The 16,654-nt window shown below is 38.6% G+C and overlaps 4 protein-coding genes across 5 annotated transcripts in view; 2 read left to right on the plus strand and 2 right to left on the minus strand.

Moving 5' to 3' along the window:
- Positions 1-293: 293 nt before the first annotated feature.
- Positions 294-4,605, minus strand: Mo25 (calcium binding protein Mo25). Its single transcript, XM_011303986.1, has 8 exons — positions 4,238-4,605; positions 2,621-2,744; positions 2,392-2,559; positions 1,975-2,093; positions 1,693-1,861; positions 1,356-1,520; positions 1,182-1,286; positions 294-1,013 (listed from the first exon to the last, which is right to left on the minus strand). The coding sequence occupies exons 2-8, from the start codon at positions 2,720-2,722 to the stop codon at positions 831-833; spliced, it is 1,011 nt and encodes a 336-aa protein (XP_011302288.1). The 5' UTR covers positions 2,723-2,744; positions 4,238-4,605; the 3' UTR covers positions 294-830.
- A 380-nt stretch (positions 4,606-4,985) lies between these two features.
- On the plus strand, positions 4,986-8,778 carry Shark (SH2 ankyrin repeat kinase). 2 transcript variants are annotated; one of them, XM_011303989.1, is made up of 6 exons: positions 4,986-5,263; positions 5,346-5,480; positions 5,568-5,917; positions 6,080-6,164; positions 6,253-7,553; positions 7,641-8,778. In XM_011303989.1, the coding sequence occupies exons 1-6, from the start codon at positions 5,188-5,190 to the stop codon at positions 7,836-7,838; spliced, it is 2,145 nt and encodes a 714-aa protein (XP_011302291.1). In that variant the 5' UTR covers positions 4,986-5,187; the 3' UTR covers positions 7,839-8,778. The 2 variants fall into 2 exon arrangements, with proteins under 2 accessions (XP_011302291.1, XP_011302292.1); XM_011303990.1 differs by having other exon boundaries at positions 5,349-5,480.
- Positions 8,006-14,865, minus strand: LOC105266087 (uncharacterized). Its single transcript, XM_011303988.1, has 2 exons — positions 14,607-14,865; positions 8,006-10,357 (listed from the first exon to the last, which is right to left on the minus strand). Exons 1-2 carry the CDS (start codon positions 14,645-14,647, stop codon positions 9,736-9,738), a joined length of 663 nt encoding a protein of 220 aa, XP_011302290.1. The 5' UTR covers positions 14,648-14,865; the 3' UTR covers positions 8,006-9,735.
- A 107-nt stretch (positions 14,866-14,972) lies between these two features.
- Positions 14,973-16,654, plus strand: part of LOC105266089 (nucleoredoxin) — a 29,684-nt gene continuing 28,002 nt past the window's right edge. The window contains exon 1 of the mRNA XM_011303992.1: positions 14,973-15,414. The gene's annotated coding sequence lies outside the window, so the exon portion shown is untranslated. The remainder of the gene's footprint in view (positions 15,415-16,654) is intronic.

The following is a 16,654-nucleotide window of genomic DNA, read 5'->3' on the forward strand; positions in this document are numbered from 1 at the left end:
CCTTATTCACTTTAAGCATAAAATGAAGCATAGATGCTTATTAATTATGGGTAATACATTCGCAGCGTGTAGAGTAACCCGAAGTGTTTATTATTGAATTTAGAACATCTCGATTTTTTTTTTTCTGATTAATGAAAATTAATTGAAGAATTACAGCAGCTACAATTTATCAATTGGATCTTCAATGTGTCATTTGAATTTTCATTTTGCTAATTATCTCCTCTGGAGCTAAGGGTCTTTACTCATTAATTTCTAAGCAATTTCGAATCTTTAATTGGGTAATTAGTGATCCTGGGTTAAACAACTCCAATGAAAATGCCTCTTATCTGCGAACTCTCGCTACGATCGGATATAAAATTAAAATATGATTCCCCCTGTTCCAAAACACTCGCCAAACTGTCCCCATTAATTATTAATTTTCTTTGTATCACAATTTACAACAGTCCACGATGCAGTAATGGATATTCCCGTTGCAACAATTACATATGATAAATAAGATACGAATAGGCACGAGATTTACGTTTGTAGCTGCCATTAAAAGTCCCCAGGTACATTTTTTTCCAATGGGAAAATGTGAATTTCCCTGGCAATCCCTGGGGTGGTGGGTGCAAATAATTCGTAATCAACGTCTGGATGATTTTTTTCTCGTTAGAGTAGAGTATTATAACGTCTGGAGTCTATTTTACAATGATCTCACGAATGTAAATTTTTTTTATTTACACTACCTTGGAAAAGAGTTCAATCGTTCAATTAAATGACGAAATAAGAAAAAGAAAAATTGGTGATAAACTTAAGAATAAATCCGATGGGCTGATTTTGTTGTGGTGCTTTTAATTATCATTTACAGACTTTAACTCTTTGATCTGCTTTATGAGATATGCTTTCTCGTCGTTGAACTGCTCATCCTCGGATCTATCTGTGTGGAAGCGCGTCAGGAATTCTATGAGTTTCTCTTGATTGCGGAGGAGAATATCCAGAATTGGTTTTGGCTTGTTTGGATTAGCAACGAATACCTGGAGGAGTCATTATTCATTGTATAAATTGACTTTCGAGTTGCTAAAGAAATTAATCCGTTACCGAGACTATTCAGAAAGTTGGTTAATTGACTGTCAATTAACTGTATTGCAACGAATAATAGTCGACTCAGTATTTATTATCGCTCTGGTAATTAATTAATTTACCTTGAATACGTGAAAGGCCTCAAATTGGATATTACGCGACTTCTCCTTCAGCATATTCATCATCAGCTTCAGATTATCTGGATTCGATATATATCGAGTCATCACCTGGAAAATACAATTTCCCATTAAAAAATGTTCCTCGTCTCTCTAAAAACCAACGGAATTGTTTTTTACTGTAAAATTGTGTCTGTCCAGCAGAAGTTCGCCGAGTAGTTTCAAACTCTGTCGGCGTGTCACGTAGTTCTCCGAGTTCAACAACCTCTGGTAGTGGGAAAAAACTTTGTCGTAATTGACTTCTAAAAATTCGGCACTTAAGATTTTGTGCCTTGTAAGCAATTCCTGCAATTCAAAGTGTAAAAAACTTTTACTAAAATTCATACCATCAGCGGCGAGTCTTCACTCCCCGAACGTACAATTTATCATTAATGGTCCTATAATTTTTGTAATCAATCAAATTAGCAGTAGGTGAAATGAAAAATTAATTTTAATTCCTTAATCACTCGATATTTACCTTAAACGTAGAAAAGGCATCTGATGCAATATCGAATGTGGAAACCTCGACGTATCTAAAGAAGTTATAAAAGTCGTCGGAGTAAATCATAATTTTAGCGAGTGCCTCATACCGTGCACACTCTCTCAGCATCGTACCACAGTTGAGTGCAATATCTTGGTACTCGTACCTTCAATAAAATATTGTCATCAGAAAATTAATGAATTGATCCTTGAAAATAGACGAAGAAAAGCCCTCGGTTTATGCCATTTTCTCAAACGAAGCAATGATTTATTTACATACCCAGACATAAGTGTAAACAATATTTCTGGTTTCGTACAGATGTATTCCACTGTCGGTGATCGTGTGCCAATTTGTCTTCGCAGAATGTTATTGAATACCTGGGCGACATCTTTCTTCCCCTAATGAATGAATAAACCAATTTTTTATTGTTGACATCAATGACAATATTTAATCCACAATAAAAATACTCGTTAAGTAATTGTGATCATTAAAGAATCGAGAAATGATTTAAGTAATTCAAGACAATCTAAAGTTGATTAAAAGCTAATTTGATATTCTATTTAGAGAAGAGAGAATATTTTTACGGGATTATCATGGCTGGCGAGGGGTCAAAACCATAATTAACTGCTTTTATCCCTCGAATAAACTTGTTATCGAGAGTAAGGAGATAATGAGTAAAATATCGCTCTGTATTACCTCGAAGTCAATGCGACTAAGGTTCTGTACGAGAAGGAGCAGTAGATTGCTGTTGTACAATTCTTGGGCCAATTGGGCAACGACGATGTCCGCCTGGGGCTCAGTCTCAGCTGTTCCGTACAGCATATTCTTTATGTGAACGAGATTTTTGCTGACATCTTCCTGGGCCTGGGGATAATTATTTGAATTTGTTATGAATGAAAATGACAATAGGTCTATACGATTTTACCTTTTCCACCTTCTTGTCTCCACGCTCCAGTGCATTGACCGCCTCTTTGAGAGCCTTCACAACCTCCGCCGGACTTTTTTGAGACTTTCCGAACAGAGGCATGATTTTTCTATAAGGTTAACACCTTGCAACACAATAATCATCAATTAAACTATTTTATCCATCCTATTTCCTTGAATGAAATCAATTATCATAAATGGATGAGCATTCACACTATTACTTTGACCTCAATAAAATAATACAACTCAAATTGTGACTCATAAAAATATCATTCAGCCAAATCTTCAATTGGATCTAAAGACAAAAGCCGGACATTAATATTGAAAAATTAATTGTTTAATTAACTTTTTACAGTTTACATAAAATCGTTCAATTACGATTATTGGATAATTTAACGAGTTAATTACGCCAGTTTACAGCGATAAGAGAACGAATAAATTGGGATTGATAAAAAGGTAATCCACTGACATCTTCGAATGCGACTGAAATGTTTAATTGTTTTTACGGTGGGGATGGCAATGTTTGAATGATGATGGCAATGTTAAGAATGTGGAGAAAATGTTAGAAAATGGCTCGTAAAGTCCCCCTAACCTTCGGCTAACAAAATCCAACTAAAATCCCCCCCATATGTCCAACAATCAGCTATCACTGACATACTTTTTAATGAGTTGAGTATCTGAGCCGCCAGCTCAGTCTCGCTGGTAAAAAATTCATGGAATGCCTCATCCTTCCACTCGACCACTATCCCCCCTGGCCAAAAATATAAAAAATAAAATTCATAAGCCCGAGGAGGGGAGGATCAGCGATTCCAACAAAGGCTCCGTGATTCATCCTGTGGATTCTCTGAAAACCCCGGAGGAAAAATAAAAACCCCAAGAAAATAAACTCCTGAGCCTGAGAAGACTTCGCGAAAAAAAAATCTCTAACGGTTTCATAAATTTGAATAATAGTAAATAATCGAGGGAATGAATTGACGTACGAATATACTTTGAATCTAAAAATAAACGGCGTGTTCCGGTAAAAAATTAATTTTCCTCGAGGAAATTCTTGAAAGAAGCCCCTAATCATTAGAGAGATGAATGATTAATGCAGAGATCAATAGAGCCTATTGAAAATTCTCGGTGTAAGTTGAATTCACCCTTGAAACTTGCTAGAAACTCGAAATAAGCCTCAGAATTTAAAAAATTCACAGAAATAAATGTTTAAAAAATCACAGATCATAAAAAATAATATCGACCCAGTAAAAAATCATAGTAACACGTGATAAAACAAAAATTCAAAACGATAATCAAAATGCTTTGAATGCCGATAAATTAAATTAGGAATAGACTATTTCCAGATAAATTTACAAAAATGACAAAATCATCAAAAACGTTAAGAACAATTAAAAAAAAATCACCGTAGCCTGCAAAAAATCCGCGAAAAACCCGTAGCCACCCCTGAAAAATGCATTCATGGAAAAATAACCCTCAAAAATGTTTAAAATGAATCTTCGCCGATTCCCACTGAAAAAAATCCTGAAAACACGTGAAAAATGATAGTCTCCCTCACTCTAACCTCCTGCCAGCTCTCAACCTCAACCCCCAGTTACGCAATATTAAATTTAATGAAACTCACCATTCAATCCTCTGATCCTCGAAGAATAAATGCCCCTTTCCCAACGTCTTGATTCCCCTACGAGTGGCTGTCCAGCAGTTGCTCAAAACAGTCCTGTCCTCGTCCAATCAAGGTCTATTTATCATCTGTCGTTGTTGTTGTTTTATTTGACGAGTGACGACTGCCAGAGCGATTGATTAATTACTGAATTGCACTATTATCCAGTGGATCAATGGTTGTTGGGGGGCAAGAGGCTTTTGGGGCTAGTTTTCCTCGGGGGTTCTTGGACTACCGACTGCGATGCATGGACGTCAGTGGTTTTATCACAAGACGAGATCAGAGAATTTTTAGTTCGATTGTTAATGCGAGGGGATTCGTCACTCACTGAGTGCGTGGGACGCTTTAGGGGGCTGGGGGGCGACTTCACCTGGGGTGGGGGCCGAGGAGTGCCAACATACTGCGGAGAAACATTTAAATCCTCATTTCAAATAGCATCAAAATAATGAATTTCGTCTCATCTCTAATTTATTTCCATTCAATCCACTCAATTCACAATCCCATTCTCATTTTTTTCGATTTCTATTGGAGATCTCCAATTCCACACTAAATTACTCATTCAAATTCCTCATTATAATTTTTTACCAACAATTTCAGAAATTGATGAATTCTCGAATGGGAATTTTGTAATTTTTTCAATGCAATTTTTTCTACATAAATTTCACAGAAAATTATTGATTATTCTAATTGAACTTCAAAAATAACTCCACGACTGTCACTCTCTCCAATTCCTCCAGAGGTCTCTGTTCCTCATTTTAATGCAATATATTTTATTTTTTATTGTTCAGTAAATACGTGAAGGATAGTGCAGGTGCAGTAATCCAGCAGTCGTTCGATAAAATTCCAACGATGAAACCTGTTCCCAATAGTTGCGTCAACAAAACACCGTGTGAATATTGATTTTTAGTATAAAAATGGCCAAGGATGATGATATCAGCTGGTACCATGGGAAGCTGTCTCGAGAAGGAGCTGAGAATCTCCTTAAACAGGGTAAATTATCTTTCTCCTCTGTAATTACACCGAATTAATTCACCTGACATTTCAACTCTAATAACAAACTGCAATTTTCCAGAAGATGACGATGGGGTGTTTTTGGTGAGAGAGAGTAGTACATCAACAGGTGATTACGTTCTCTCTGTTCTCCACAACGAGGAGGTGATTCACTATCAAATTCGAAAACACGGGGAAGATGCCTTTTTCTCCATCGGTGAGTAATCAAAATCAAAGGTGACATTCATGACATTGTTCCAGGAAATTCATTCAATTTCCAATGTTTCTCTATTTAATTGCTCAGATGACGAGACAACAATACATGGGCTGGACACCCTGATAGAATATTACCAAGAGGATAATCATGGCCTCGAGATTAAACTCCAGAATCCCTGCAAGGGTGTTCTGCCTCCTCATGACACTAGAAGACATGGCAGGACTAATCTGTTGCACAGAGCTACGATGCAGGGAAACTACACGATTGTTTCGGAGCTTTTAAAATGTGGCTACAGGAGTTTAGAGGCAAAAAATGAACTGGGCCAGACAGCAGTTCACCTCGCAGCCAAGGACGGTGCTGACGACATCCTGAAGAAGCTCATTGAGAATAAAGCTAGTGTGAATTGTCGTGACTCTGCAGGATATACTCCTCTCCACGTAAGAAATTCCGATATTTTCTCTTACTTATCCCACGAATTATTTAATTACTCCAATGTCATGACTGGAATTATCTTTGCAAGCAGCTGAGGCTCCAGGGTAACCATTCTGCGTTGAGAAAATTTGGCATCCCAATTGAGTTAAATAAATTTTGAATTTCAGTACGCATGCCAAAGTAATCTTCCCAATACCGTAAGAATTCTCATACTGGGTGGTGCAAATGTTCAAGCAAGACACACAGAGACAGGTAAATAGCAGTTACCTAAATATAATTGAATCCAGTGATTGTTTTTCCCCCTGATTTTTTTGAAAAACTAAACGAAAAAATCCCAAAGGAATGGTGCCCCTGCACGAGGCAGCGAGTGCAGGCCAGCGTGAGGTGATAAAAGTGCTGCTATCGATGAATGCTCCAGTTCACCCGCGAACTCTAGCCGACGACACCCCAGAGAATCTAGCCCGTCGAAATGGTCACACAGAGTGCATAAAGCTCCTCCACAACTACGAGACCCCAGCCCCCAAGGAGAAAAAATCTGACTGGTACCACGGCACCCTAGACAGAACAGAAGCTGTCTCTCTCCTCCACAAACACGGTGACAAGGAGGGCAGTTTCCTGGTGCGTTTCAGTGATCGCCGAGGAGGGACTTACGTCCTCACTGTGATGTACCACAGACAGGACTACCACTTCCAGATCCAGAAGAGAAACGATTACCTATTTATCGATAATGGTCCTTACCTGGCGTCCCTGGAGCACGTAGTGGAGCACTACAGGTGCATGCCAGATGGTCTTCCTGGCCCTCTCGTGACGCCAATTCGCCCTGAAAAACCTCCTCCAGTTCCAGACATGCCCCCCTCAATTTTCAATGGAAATACCCTGGGGAGAAAACACCCTGAGGCTCTGGCACTCCAGCCTGATCCTACATCATTCAAAAATATTGCATTCGACATGGGAATTTCACCAGCTGCCTCAGCATCTCCCAGCAGCTCTCAGGAGTTTATCCCAGGGGACAATCTCATCCTCGGGGAGGTACTGGGGGAGGGGGAATTCGGGGCTGTCTACGAAGGAGTCCTGACAAATGGGGTTCAGGTACCTGTGGCCATTAAAACTCTTCGAGACACCCACAATATCGCTACCAGAGAGGAATTCCTCAGGGAGGCCCGACTCATGATGACTTTTGACCATCACTGCATTGTTAAACTCATTGGACTTTCCCAGGGACCTCCACTCCTCATGGTCCAAGAGTTAGTGCCCCTTGGATCGATGCTGGCGTATCTCCTAGAGTTCCCTGACAGGGTCAGCCCATCGTATGAGCTCAAGGTCTGGGCTTCACAGATTGCCTGTGGTATGAAGTACCTAGAAGAGCTCAGGCTAGTCCACAGGGATCTTGCTGCCAGAAATATTCTGTTAGCCTCCAGGCACCAGGCAAAAATCAGTGACTTTGGATTGTCCAGGAGTTTTGGATCTAGTGATTATTACAGAGCCACGCAGGGGGGAAAGTGGCCCATCAAGTGGTATGCACCTGAATCCTATAATTTTGGAACTTTCTCGCATGCCAGTGATGTCTGGAGCTTCGGTGTTACCCTCTGGGAGATGTTCTCGTATGGGGAACAGCCTTACGGCGACCGGAGAGGCGTCGATGTGAGTTTTTTTTCTGAATATACGGGACTTTATGGTAATTTAAAAAATTCGACACCAACAAATTGACTGAACTCATTAAATCCCCAGGTAATTCAACTTGTGGAAAAGGGTGAACGCCTGGACAAACCAGAAGACTGTCCAGAGCACGTGTATGACGTAATGCAGAGATGCTGGTCGTACGCCCCCCAGGATCGTCCGACTTTCTGCGAACTATTCGAAATTTTCTCCACAGATCCAGACTACGCCAATCTGAAAGACCTGATGGCCACTGTGGACATCAGCTAGCTGTCCCTCTCAAAATCAGACTGTCAATTTCGAAAAAAGAAAAAAAAAATCATTCCAATTGAATTCCAAACAGTGCCATCACCTCAAAATCCCCTCTCCACCATCTCCCAACTGTAAATATAAAATATTCTACCTGAGGAATGGACATTAAACAAAGTCTCAACCTGTAAAAGGCAGTTGCAAATTTATTTACCACTCTTGTACAGTCAGAGAAACATTTTCCGTTTATAAACCAAAATATTCGATACCTATCACCCTACGTTCAATAGGTGGATACATAAGACGTCAATTAACGTCATTTGTTCAACAACTCGATATACGTCATCAATAACCCGTTCTTATTCCCTTGAAACTAGTTATTTCGTGAAAACTATGGAAATATTAATTAAAAAACAATCACGTCACTGTAATTTTAAATGAATCAGTAGATCTTTCACCTTTCACTTATTATAGTCATTTTATTTTATTTTTTATCAGTTCTCATTTATGCTAGGTCATTTTCTCAAGAAACAATAGTTTATTTATAATTTTTGAATGCAACAGTGACGTGACGTAGACAATAGCGTAGCGTACAACTTACAAAAAGTGAAATCACTACCTAAATTTTTACACGACGATTCGTTAAATTCTATGTACAACATATGTACAGACAGAAGTGGGAAAAATTAATTTTCAATAGCTCATTCGTGGTTCACTGTCTCTCCCTTGTGCGTCATCCAACTGTTCTGAGATTATTTCAAGTCAGTTCGATGACAATAAGAGAGAGTATTGAGTGTCTGACTGTCGATAATCCATTCTATTCAATGTACATAAATAGGACTCGTGAATTTTTCGGATTTTCAACGTGATATTTCGTAATAAAAAATAAATAGTTATGAACTTATCCTAAGGAGCGTCAATGATTGGCACACTGTGAAAAATAATTATATCTGACTAATTACGAATTGGGAGAAATAATTACTTTTCTCAGTGCAGCTACTGTTTAATCGATTCTATCTCGTGTGATTGTGGTAATGCTCGCGTTTTTTATCTGTGAATTTTTGTGGGGGCCTGAGAAATTTATTAATTGCTCGGGCGTGAGTGGACTTTTTTTAATTTTATTGCAGGGACAACTCAAGTTCTGAGACGATATTTTCTATTATTTTTGGCTATTCATACATTGAAAGGGAGAAGTGGCTTGTTTCTACTATTGCACGTTTTTGTAATTAATTGATTCTGAGAAATTGAATTCCGAAGGCAAATCCTGTGGAGAAAAATATCAACCAAAATTAATTAGGATCCAATTGGAGACTTGTCCACAGGAAATTCATCGGGATTATTTCCCAGGTGTTCATTTGTAATGTGCAAATAATTGTTACATTAAACTCATTGGTTCTGTGCAATCCCTGAAGACACCTGGACTCCAGTCGCACTGTTAGAAAATTACTCTTGAAATTTCGAGTAAAAACCTCTGAAATTTCTGATTTTATTCATATCAATGTGATAATTGAACTGAATCTACAGTTTTCATTAATTTCCCATTAGCTCTTGAATTTTCCCTCGAATTTCTTTATACTTCCTAGAGTATTTTGATAAGAAAATTCCCTAAAGATTTCAGTAATGACCTGTTGAATTTAAAAACATTGATTGATCCCATAAACTATTGATCTTAGGAAAAATGATCAAAAGATCTCTCTCATACGAAATTCAATGAACTCCAAAAAAGTGAATTCACCACTTCCTAAAATCGATAGTTCTACCGATAAATCAATAATCCCAAAATTGAAAGAATCCCACTATAAAATTTATCAAGAAACTCCGAAAAAATTCAAAAAATTCTAACAGCGCGAGTTCAGTGAGACGAGGACCTGCCTTCCACGACGAATAGAACTCGAGGCAAAAGTCATGATCAGCAGAATCAAACCTGTCCCCCAACATCAACTTGATATCTGAGAGTGAGGTATTCAGCAGCTGAAGTCATGTGCTTGATGCTGCGATGAAGACCATGAAGATGACGACGAAATGTATCAGCAGCTTGATTGGCGCACCTGTCATTGGATGATTCTTCGTTCTCCATTCCCGAATCGATCTCAATACCGACGTCTGAGTCTGAGTCACAGGAGCTTGAGCTAGAGATAACTGATGATGCACTCTGCATACTCTGCATGGATGTGGTACTAGGACATCTGGCGTGCCCCAATCTCGGCTGATTCTTCCTGCGAGCGTCCTCGCAGGTCTCGTCCTCCTCGTCCTGAGTGTCACTGGACTTCTGAGACCAGAGGAGCTCTAGCTTCGTCTTCGTGACAATTGTGTAGAGACGGTAGAGATCTGTGCGAGGCATCGTGTCTTTTATCGTGCTCAAGCCCTTCTGGCTCACTGTGTCACTCGCATCACCAACTGCCAGGTCGAGGAGACGAGATGGAACAAGAATTGTCTCCTCCATTTCACTCACCGCCTTCACGAACTTCTCCATGCTGTGGAGGATGCTAGCATGGCTGAATTCTGCCTCGTCGTGGCGTGCAATCCTTCGCAGGTTTGACCTGCAACCAAAAATCAACATCCTCATTATTTTTCTCAATTGAAAATTGAATTGAAACCCCTTCAAAATTACAATAGGTCAATGCTACATCTAAAAATTCCAAAAAGAATGTGACCCGAGCTTTATTGTCTGCAAATCTCTCGCAAGCATTACAATAATAATGACGAACGTTTCACCTTTGACCAGACGCTCAAGGAATTCTATTTGTTTGTTTTAATTCCCCCCATTGACCTCAGTCCCAACGGGTCCGGGGACTTTGACCAATCGGTTAATTACTTTTTCGTTTTCCCGGATTGAATTAACAAGTCTAGAGTGCATTCCTCTGCTGACAAAGTCCAATTTCCAGTTCATATGGAAATGGCGTGAAGAGTGATCTCTCATCCGGCATCGATCATCGCTATCTAAATCTCTGTTTAAATTTCATATTCTCAAAGAACTCTCAAAACCTCGATCAGAGAACTCATTTAAAGAACCCCAATTAAATTTAATCCGATTGTTGCCTATTCCTGTCGCTCATCGAAACATCTAGTTTTCCATTTCGTAATTAGTTTCTCTCTCTAGTCTTAGGTGCGCCGTACATCAATTATCGAGCGAAGGCCAAATGATCGATAGAAATCGAAGACGTTGATCAGTCATATGGATAGATCACGCCGAATCCCCATGTTCCGGGCGTGAATGACAGTCGGATCGAATCCCAGAGTGAGATAGGACTGTACTCAATTATTCCACTGAAGATAATTAATAATTAGGTGATAAAAGTAGAACCAGCACGAATCGGTACCTTGAGGTTCTTCACTTGCTATTTTTCAAGTTTATTTTTCTCGTTAATTTAATGAAGTTCATTGATTTATGGATTGGGGTCGACCCTTGCCGAGGCTTTCGATACTCTGACCCCACGAATCCCCTGCATTCCACTCATCGGAAAAAATCATTATGCATTTATGATAATGATATGAGTCGTTTCCGTCATCCTCTCCGAGATTTCCGCGATTTTTCACGGATGTTTTCCTGATAAAATGCCTTTGACGTTTGTGTAGTCATTTAGTCAGTACCGCACACGATAATTGACTCAATGGAATCATCACACATGTCAACTTCCAGAACATTCCATCTGATGATAAAAATTGCTCTTGAAATTGAGAGATTGAAAAAAGCAAATATGAACGAGAGATAATCCCAGACTTAATTAAATTGTGTTTGAATTGTCAATATTCGAGAAGAAAATAGGAAGTTGGGTGTTAACATAGACAAGTGCAATTAATTTCCAATGTTTTGAATAAAAGTTGACAATGAATAAATTAAAGCAACTTTCGTAATCAATAATTAAATGAAACCCAGTTCATAACACGGAAGTGGATATTATCGATGCAAGATGCATTTGAAATAAATAAGAGTTTTGAGAAAAAGGCAATTGGATATGTCATAGGGAACCAATTCCACCTGCCAGGGAAACCTGACGCGTCACCAAACGAGTGCGCGGTATTTCAGTTGCATTACAGAGAGGCCAATTTGGTGATTGCCTACTTTCTACTTTTATCTCTGAGTAAAATTGACGGCTTCCAGCAACGCAAAACACAAAGTGCATGATTCAGCTCTCAAAAACTCATGTCTCACTCAGAATTTCAATGTCAATATCCACCCAATCGCTTGAAATTGCGAAAACACTGGGCTACGCAACAGTGAATAATATTTTTAAGGCAAAGTCCACGGGGTCCGGTTTATTCCGAACACGAATAGATACATAAGAGTTTTCAGTGTGTCTCGTAATGAATGGGGAATAGAAAGGTACTGACCATGCAAGGTCGTCCATCGACACCTATTCTTGTGCCATTATCACTCGAGATGACCAATCATTATAAATCCTCAATTGAATTTTATAAATCCACTCACCAAAAATTCTCTCCCCAAATTTACCCCTGATAATTACCCCAGAAATTATCCGAACGCAATAAATCAATCAATCATCTGTCAAATTGATCAACCGATAATTCTCATTCCTCCATTCTCTGCTTGACCTGCACAATTTAAATAATTCAATTATAAATTATTAATTCACTGAAATAAACCAATCGGCCTTTTTTTCGATAGCTTTCTAAGTCTTATACAGGTGTAAATAATGAATCGTTATCAATGAAACACATCAAACGTTGAAAAATAATTAAAGTGTCAGCGCGTGGAATGGAAAAAATTATTTTTACGTTGTACTTCGAAAAAAAATTGCATAATCCAACACACGCGCTCTCTCTCCGACGCCAAATACCTGGGGAATTACGTCCTGAGGAGGAGGTACACGAATTCCTCTCGAGAGTGACAGAGAGCGATGAAAAATGCTGGAATTAAATTCCCGGGGTATCCGACAAGATAAAAAGGGAAAGAAAAGGAAAATTTTCTCGATTACATAAATCCTTTTTTTTTTCTATTCCTCGCTCAATGAACTTTTCGCAACGAGCATTGACTCCACGATGAATTTCCCCCGTGATTCCGACGATAGCAATTAATTGTGCACTCTGGATGATTGATATTCTTCCTAGGGTACCACATCCCGGGTTTCTTTCACCGAAGTAATAGTGAATCTGTCCTTGATTATTGCGTCAAGCTTCGGAAAATCATTCACTTTCCACGCTCGAATCTTCCACGGTTTATTTTTTTCTGTCCCGCTGCGCATATCGTGGTAATTTGCACCACTTTGATTTATCTTTCCTGTGGACCTTTCTCGATAGTCCAAAGGTTTCTCGGAGATGAGGAATGTCGAGGTACCATCGAAACTCGTTGGGTTAGCTCGTCACTATTATTCCTCAAGTTAACGGTACGTGCTTGGCCCCAATCGTCAAAATTGGCTTATGATCTAATCAAATATCGTGATTGAGCCACGATTTCACCAGGGGATCAAGAGTATCAGAAACTCCAGTTGATTTTCATTGTTATGCAGTTTTCAATGGATATCTAAAAATTTAAATCAATTCTCTCCCATTTCTCCCGAATATTGATTTAATTGCCTCTACATTCTTTAAATTTCAACAATTTATCTCGAAATTCTTGTCATTGACTATATCTCGAGATTGCAGGGGCTTACGTTTTATCAAAAGCCGACAATTTCCATTTGAACAGTCATTTCGTACGAATCGGTTACATTACCATATCTTCTTTTCAGAATTTAATATGACATTTTCATGAGTTTGCGATAATTCTCAAGTGATATATGAGCGATTTTCAAGTGTTTATGATGGTACCACATGGTGAGAATGAAAGCTCGACAATTGTCTAATTTTCTCCATTTAGAAAACAGCATCAGGACTGGACGAGAATTGATGGATGACGTGAGCACCAGGTTATGATTAGCTTCGTGACGGAGATTAGTTTTTACCGTGTGAATTCTATCCCAGAGCTTTCATTTAGATATTCTCTCGCTGATTCTTAATTTTTCACGGCCTATCGATAATGATTGGTAATTAGGTCGATATCTGTTTGTCGCCCATTATTTACTTCGACGACACATTTTCATGGATTTGTTATGAATTTCAACGCTTCAAGAATTCCCCTGTAGCCATCACTTCACATAATTTTTCATTAAATTATTGGGGCCAAGTGGACCTATAAATTTTTCCATTAATTATATTTATAAATTTATGGTTTATTTTTGTATTTATAAACCGATAATTAATGATAAGACATTTTTTATTGATTGGAAAACGCTTTATCCACCAAATTAAAAAGTTTTGAATTAGAATTAAGAGTCCAAGCGTCAAATTACACTGAATAGAGACGTCCTAAATTCATTGAATAAATCCGTACATCAGCAGTTAATATAAATTCATCAATGGCTGATGGTAATGGAGTACTCCCCAATTTTAATTAAAAAAAAAATTACTACAAGATCATTCGCCTCAATATCCAGTAAATTAATCTCTCAATCTGTCTCCTGGATTATTCAATTAAATAAAACCAAAAAAATTCTATAATTCGAAATGAATCATCAAGAAATGAATCACTGAATCTTCCCAAAAGAATACCCTCATCAGACAAAAACATTATCCCCCAGAATGTACACCGTGGAATAAAATGAAAATTAATAACAAATGCTCACGCCATTATAAATAATTGATTAAGAAAAGTGTCTGTAATTACCCAAATAATATTGAACTCCAGGTGAATTCTTCTTGAAAATATTTCCCCGAAATCTTCTAATTACTTTCACACCCCCATTAATATCCCAAAAGAAAAAAAAAATGCAGAAATAATAATAAACTCACCTGCTCTCCAAATTCGCTGGTGATTCTCCGTAGTTCATCATGGCACAATTGAGTAACAGTCTCGTTGCAAAATAAAATACAGGCGAATGTATGAGAATATTCCCACGACACTTCCTCCTTCTTATTCACAAAATAAGAGATCAACAGTATCTCAAATTGCCCAAAACACCCGAACAACACGAGATTGATAAATTCCCAGTGAATTCGAGGGAGCAGTCAAGGCGTGCCCACTCTGGATCGCAGCTCAACACGATATGTTGCTCATTAGTTGGTCTTTCGTAAAGTCGTTCACTTATTTCACTCGACGAAGTGAGACAGAGAGAGGAAATTGTCACGAACCCGATGGGAGACCGAGAGGATACAACCAACGGTCGTCCAGCACCGGAAAAATGGCGTCGCGACGACAGTGGGGGGTGCATCCAGAGTCTAACCCCTAGGTCAAAATCACGATAAACGTCAGGTAAAATTTATCAATTTTTTATTACACAATTTTATCACATTTTTCACATGTTTTTTTTCATTTTCTGTCAGCGTGCAAGCCCGCGTTTTGAATCTCCCGCGGGGTGCGCGCGGGTTTTTTAAACATCCGGCTATGGCTCTCCTGTTGTTTTTAGTCTATGGCCGTTCCTCCGCCCCGCGTCGGACCACAATTCGAGGTTTTCATTGGTCGAGGGACAACACGCCAGACACTTTGACGTCTTGCATTTGTCGATTGTCAGACAATTACTAGAAAGGAGACGCAGATAATCAGGTGGCGAGGAATTATTGTTATTATGAGGGTGGGAGAGACACGTGTGGCGAGAGTTTGGTGAGCGCCGGTTCACCGGGTTTATTTATTTCTTTTATTATTTTGGGGATGCCCATCCCCCATTGTTCATTTCATTGTTTATTTGTTTTTGGGGGTTGATTAACCCCCTGCATATTTCGGACTGCATTGTTTATAATTTTATTCGGGCAACGAAGATCTTAACAGAAGTAGAGACAATCCAGAAAGAGATGTTTTGATATTTCACGTGGAAGACACATTTGGAAAATCTCTCGAGATGTTTTCAGAATGAATCTCGGTTTGAGGTCAGCTTTCAAAATTTTCATGATTACTTGTTTTATGGAGCAATAGGAAGGCTATAATGACAGCTGAAAAGCGAAGGCTGCAGCAACCGTTGGACCACTTCGGTAATTAATGTTTCTTTGACCTTTTGAGTTGAAACGACTCGTTGAATATTAGAGCTTGCATAAAGCCCTAGATTCTAGATTGTTTCTTGATTTTTTGAAGAAAATATCGAAAGACCTTTTTCTCAAGGATTTGATCTTTACCAAAGTCCTCAGATTATTTCTCCCGAAGTCCACGATTTCCGAGATAAATCGAGTGAAAAGTTAGTAAAAATTATATTCGGGGAGTGATAATGTAATTATTCTCAATTGAAGATGGAGATATCTCCGAAAATCATATTTACGTCACTCTCGTCCCCACGTGCGGATGAAACTGCGTAGTTTCAAATCCACTTGACAAAAGTCCGAGCTATAAAAATTCCCCAAATTTTCAAAACACCACGGGAAGATGAAGTGTTTTGTTTCCCGCGAAGTGCTATATTTACCCTATCAATAACTGATTAATTGTGAAATCATCAACATAATTTGTGGGGGGCAGTAATGACTCGGTTTTAACCGGTTATTCCGGTAAATTTTTATCAAAAGATTGCGGATTGAAGCCCCCGGAGATATAAGGTCAATAAAATATCGATAAAGCTCATCAATAGACTGTGTAATGATTGTGTCACTCGGAATGATTGATGCAACCAAAGAATTCGACCGATTCAAAACAATAATTGTTTTCATAACAGGGAATACAACAATTGGCATTTTATTTCTCACGATTTTTGAGAAGAAATTCTAACTCTGGTTTCTGTCGGGAAAGAACACAAAGTATTTTATTTAATCTATGTCAATTTGTCTTTTATTTTATTTGTGAAAAATCCTGGCAAAACAATTTATTACAGCGTTTCACGTTTCAATATTATAAATCGAAAATTCACATTTTCTCATTCGTT

Source organism: Fopius arisanus, unplaced genomic scaffold, assembly GCF_000806365.1.
Source record: "Fopius arisanus strain USDA-PBARC FA_bdor unplaced genomic scaffold, ASM80636v1 scaffold00036, whole genome shotgun sequence".
Taxonomy (NCBI): domain Eukaryota; kingdom Metazoa; phylum Arthropoda; class Insecta; order Hymenoptera; family Braconidae; genus Fopius; species Fopius arisanus.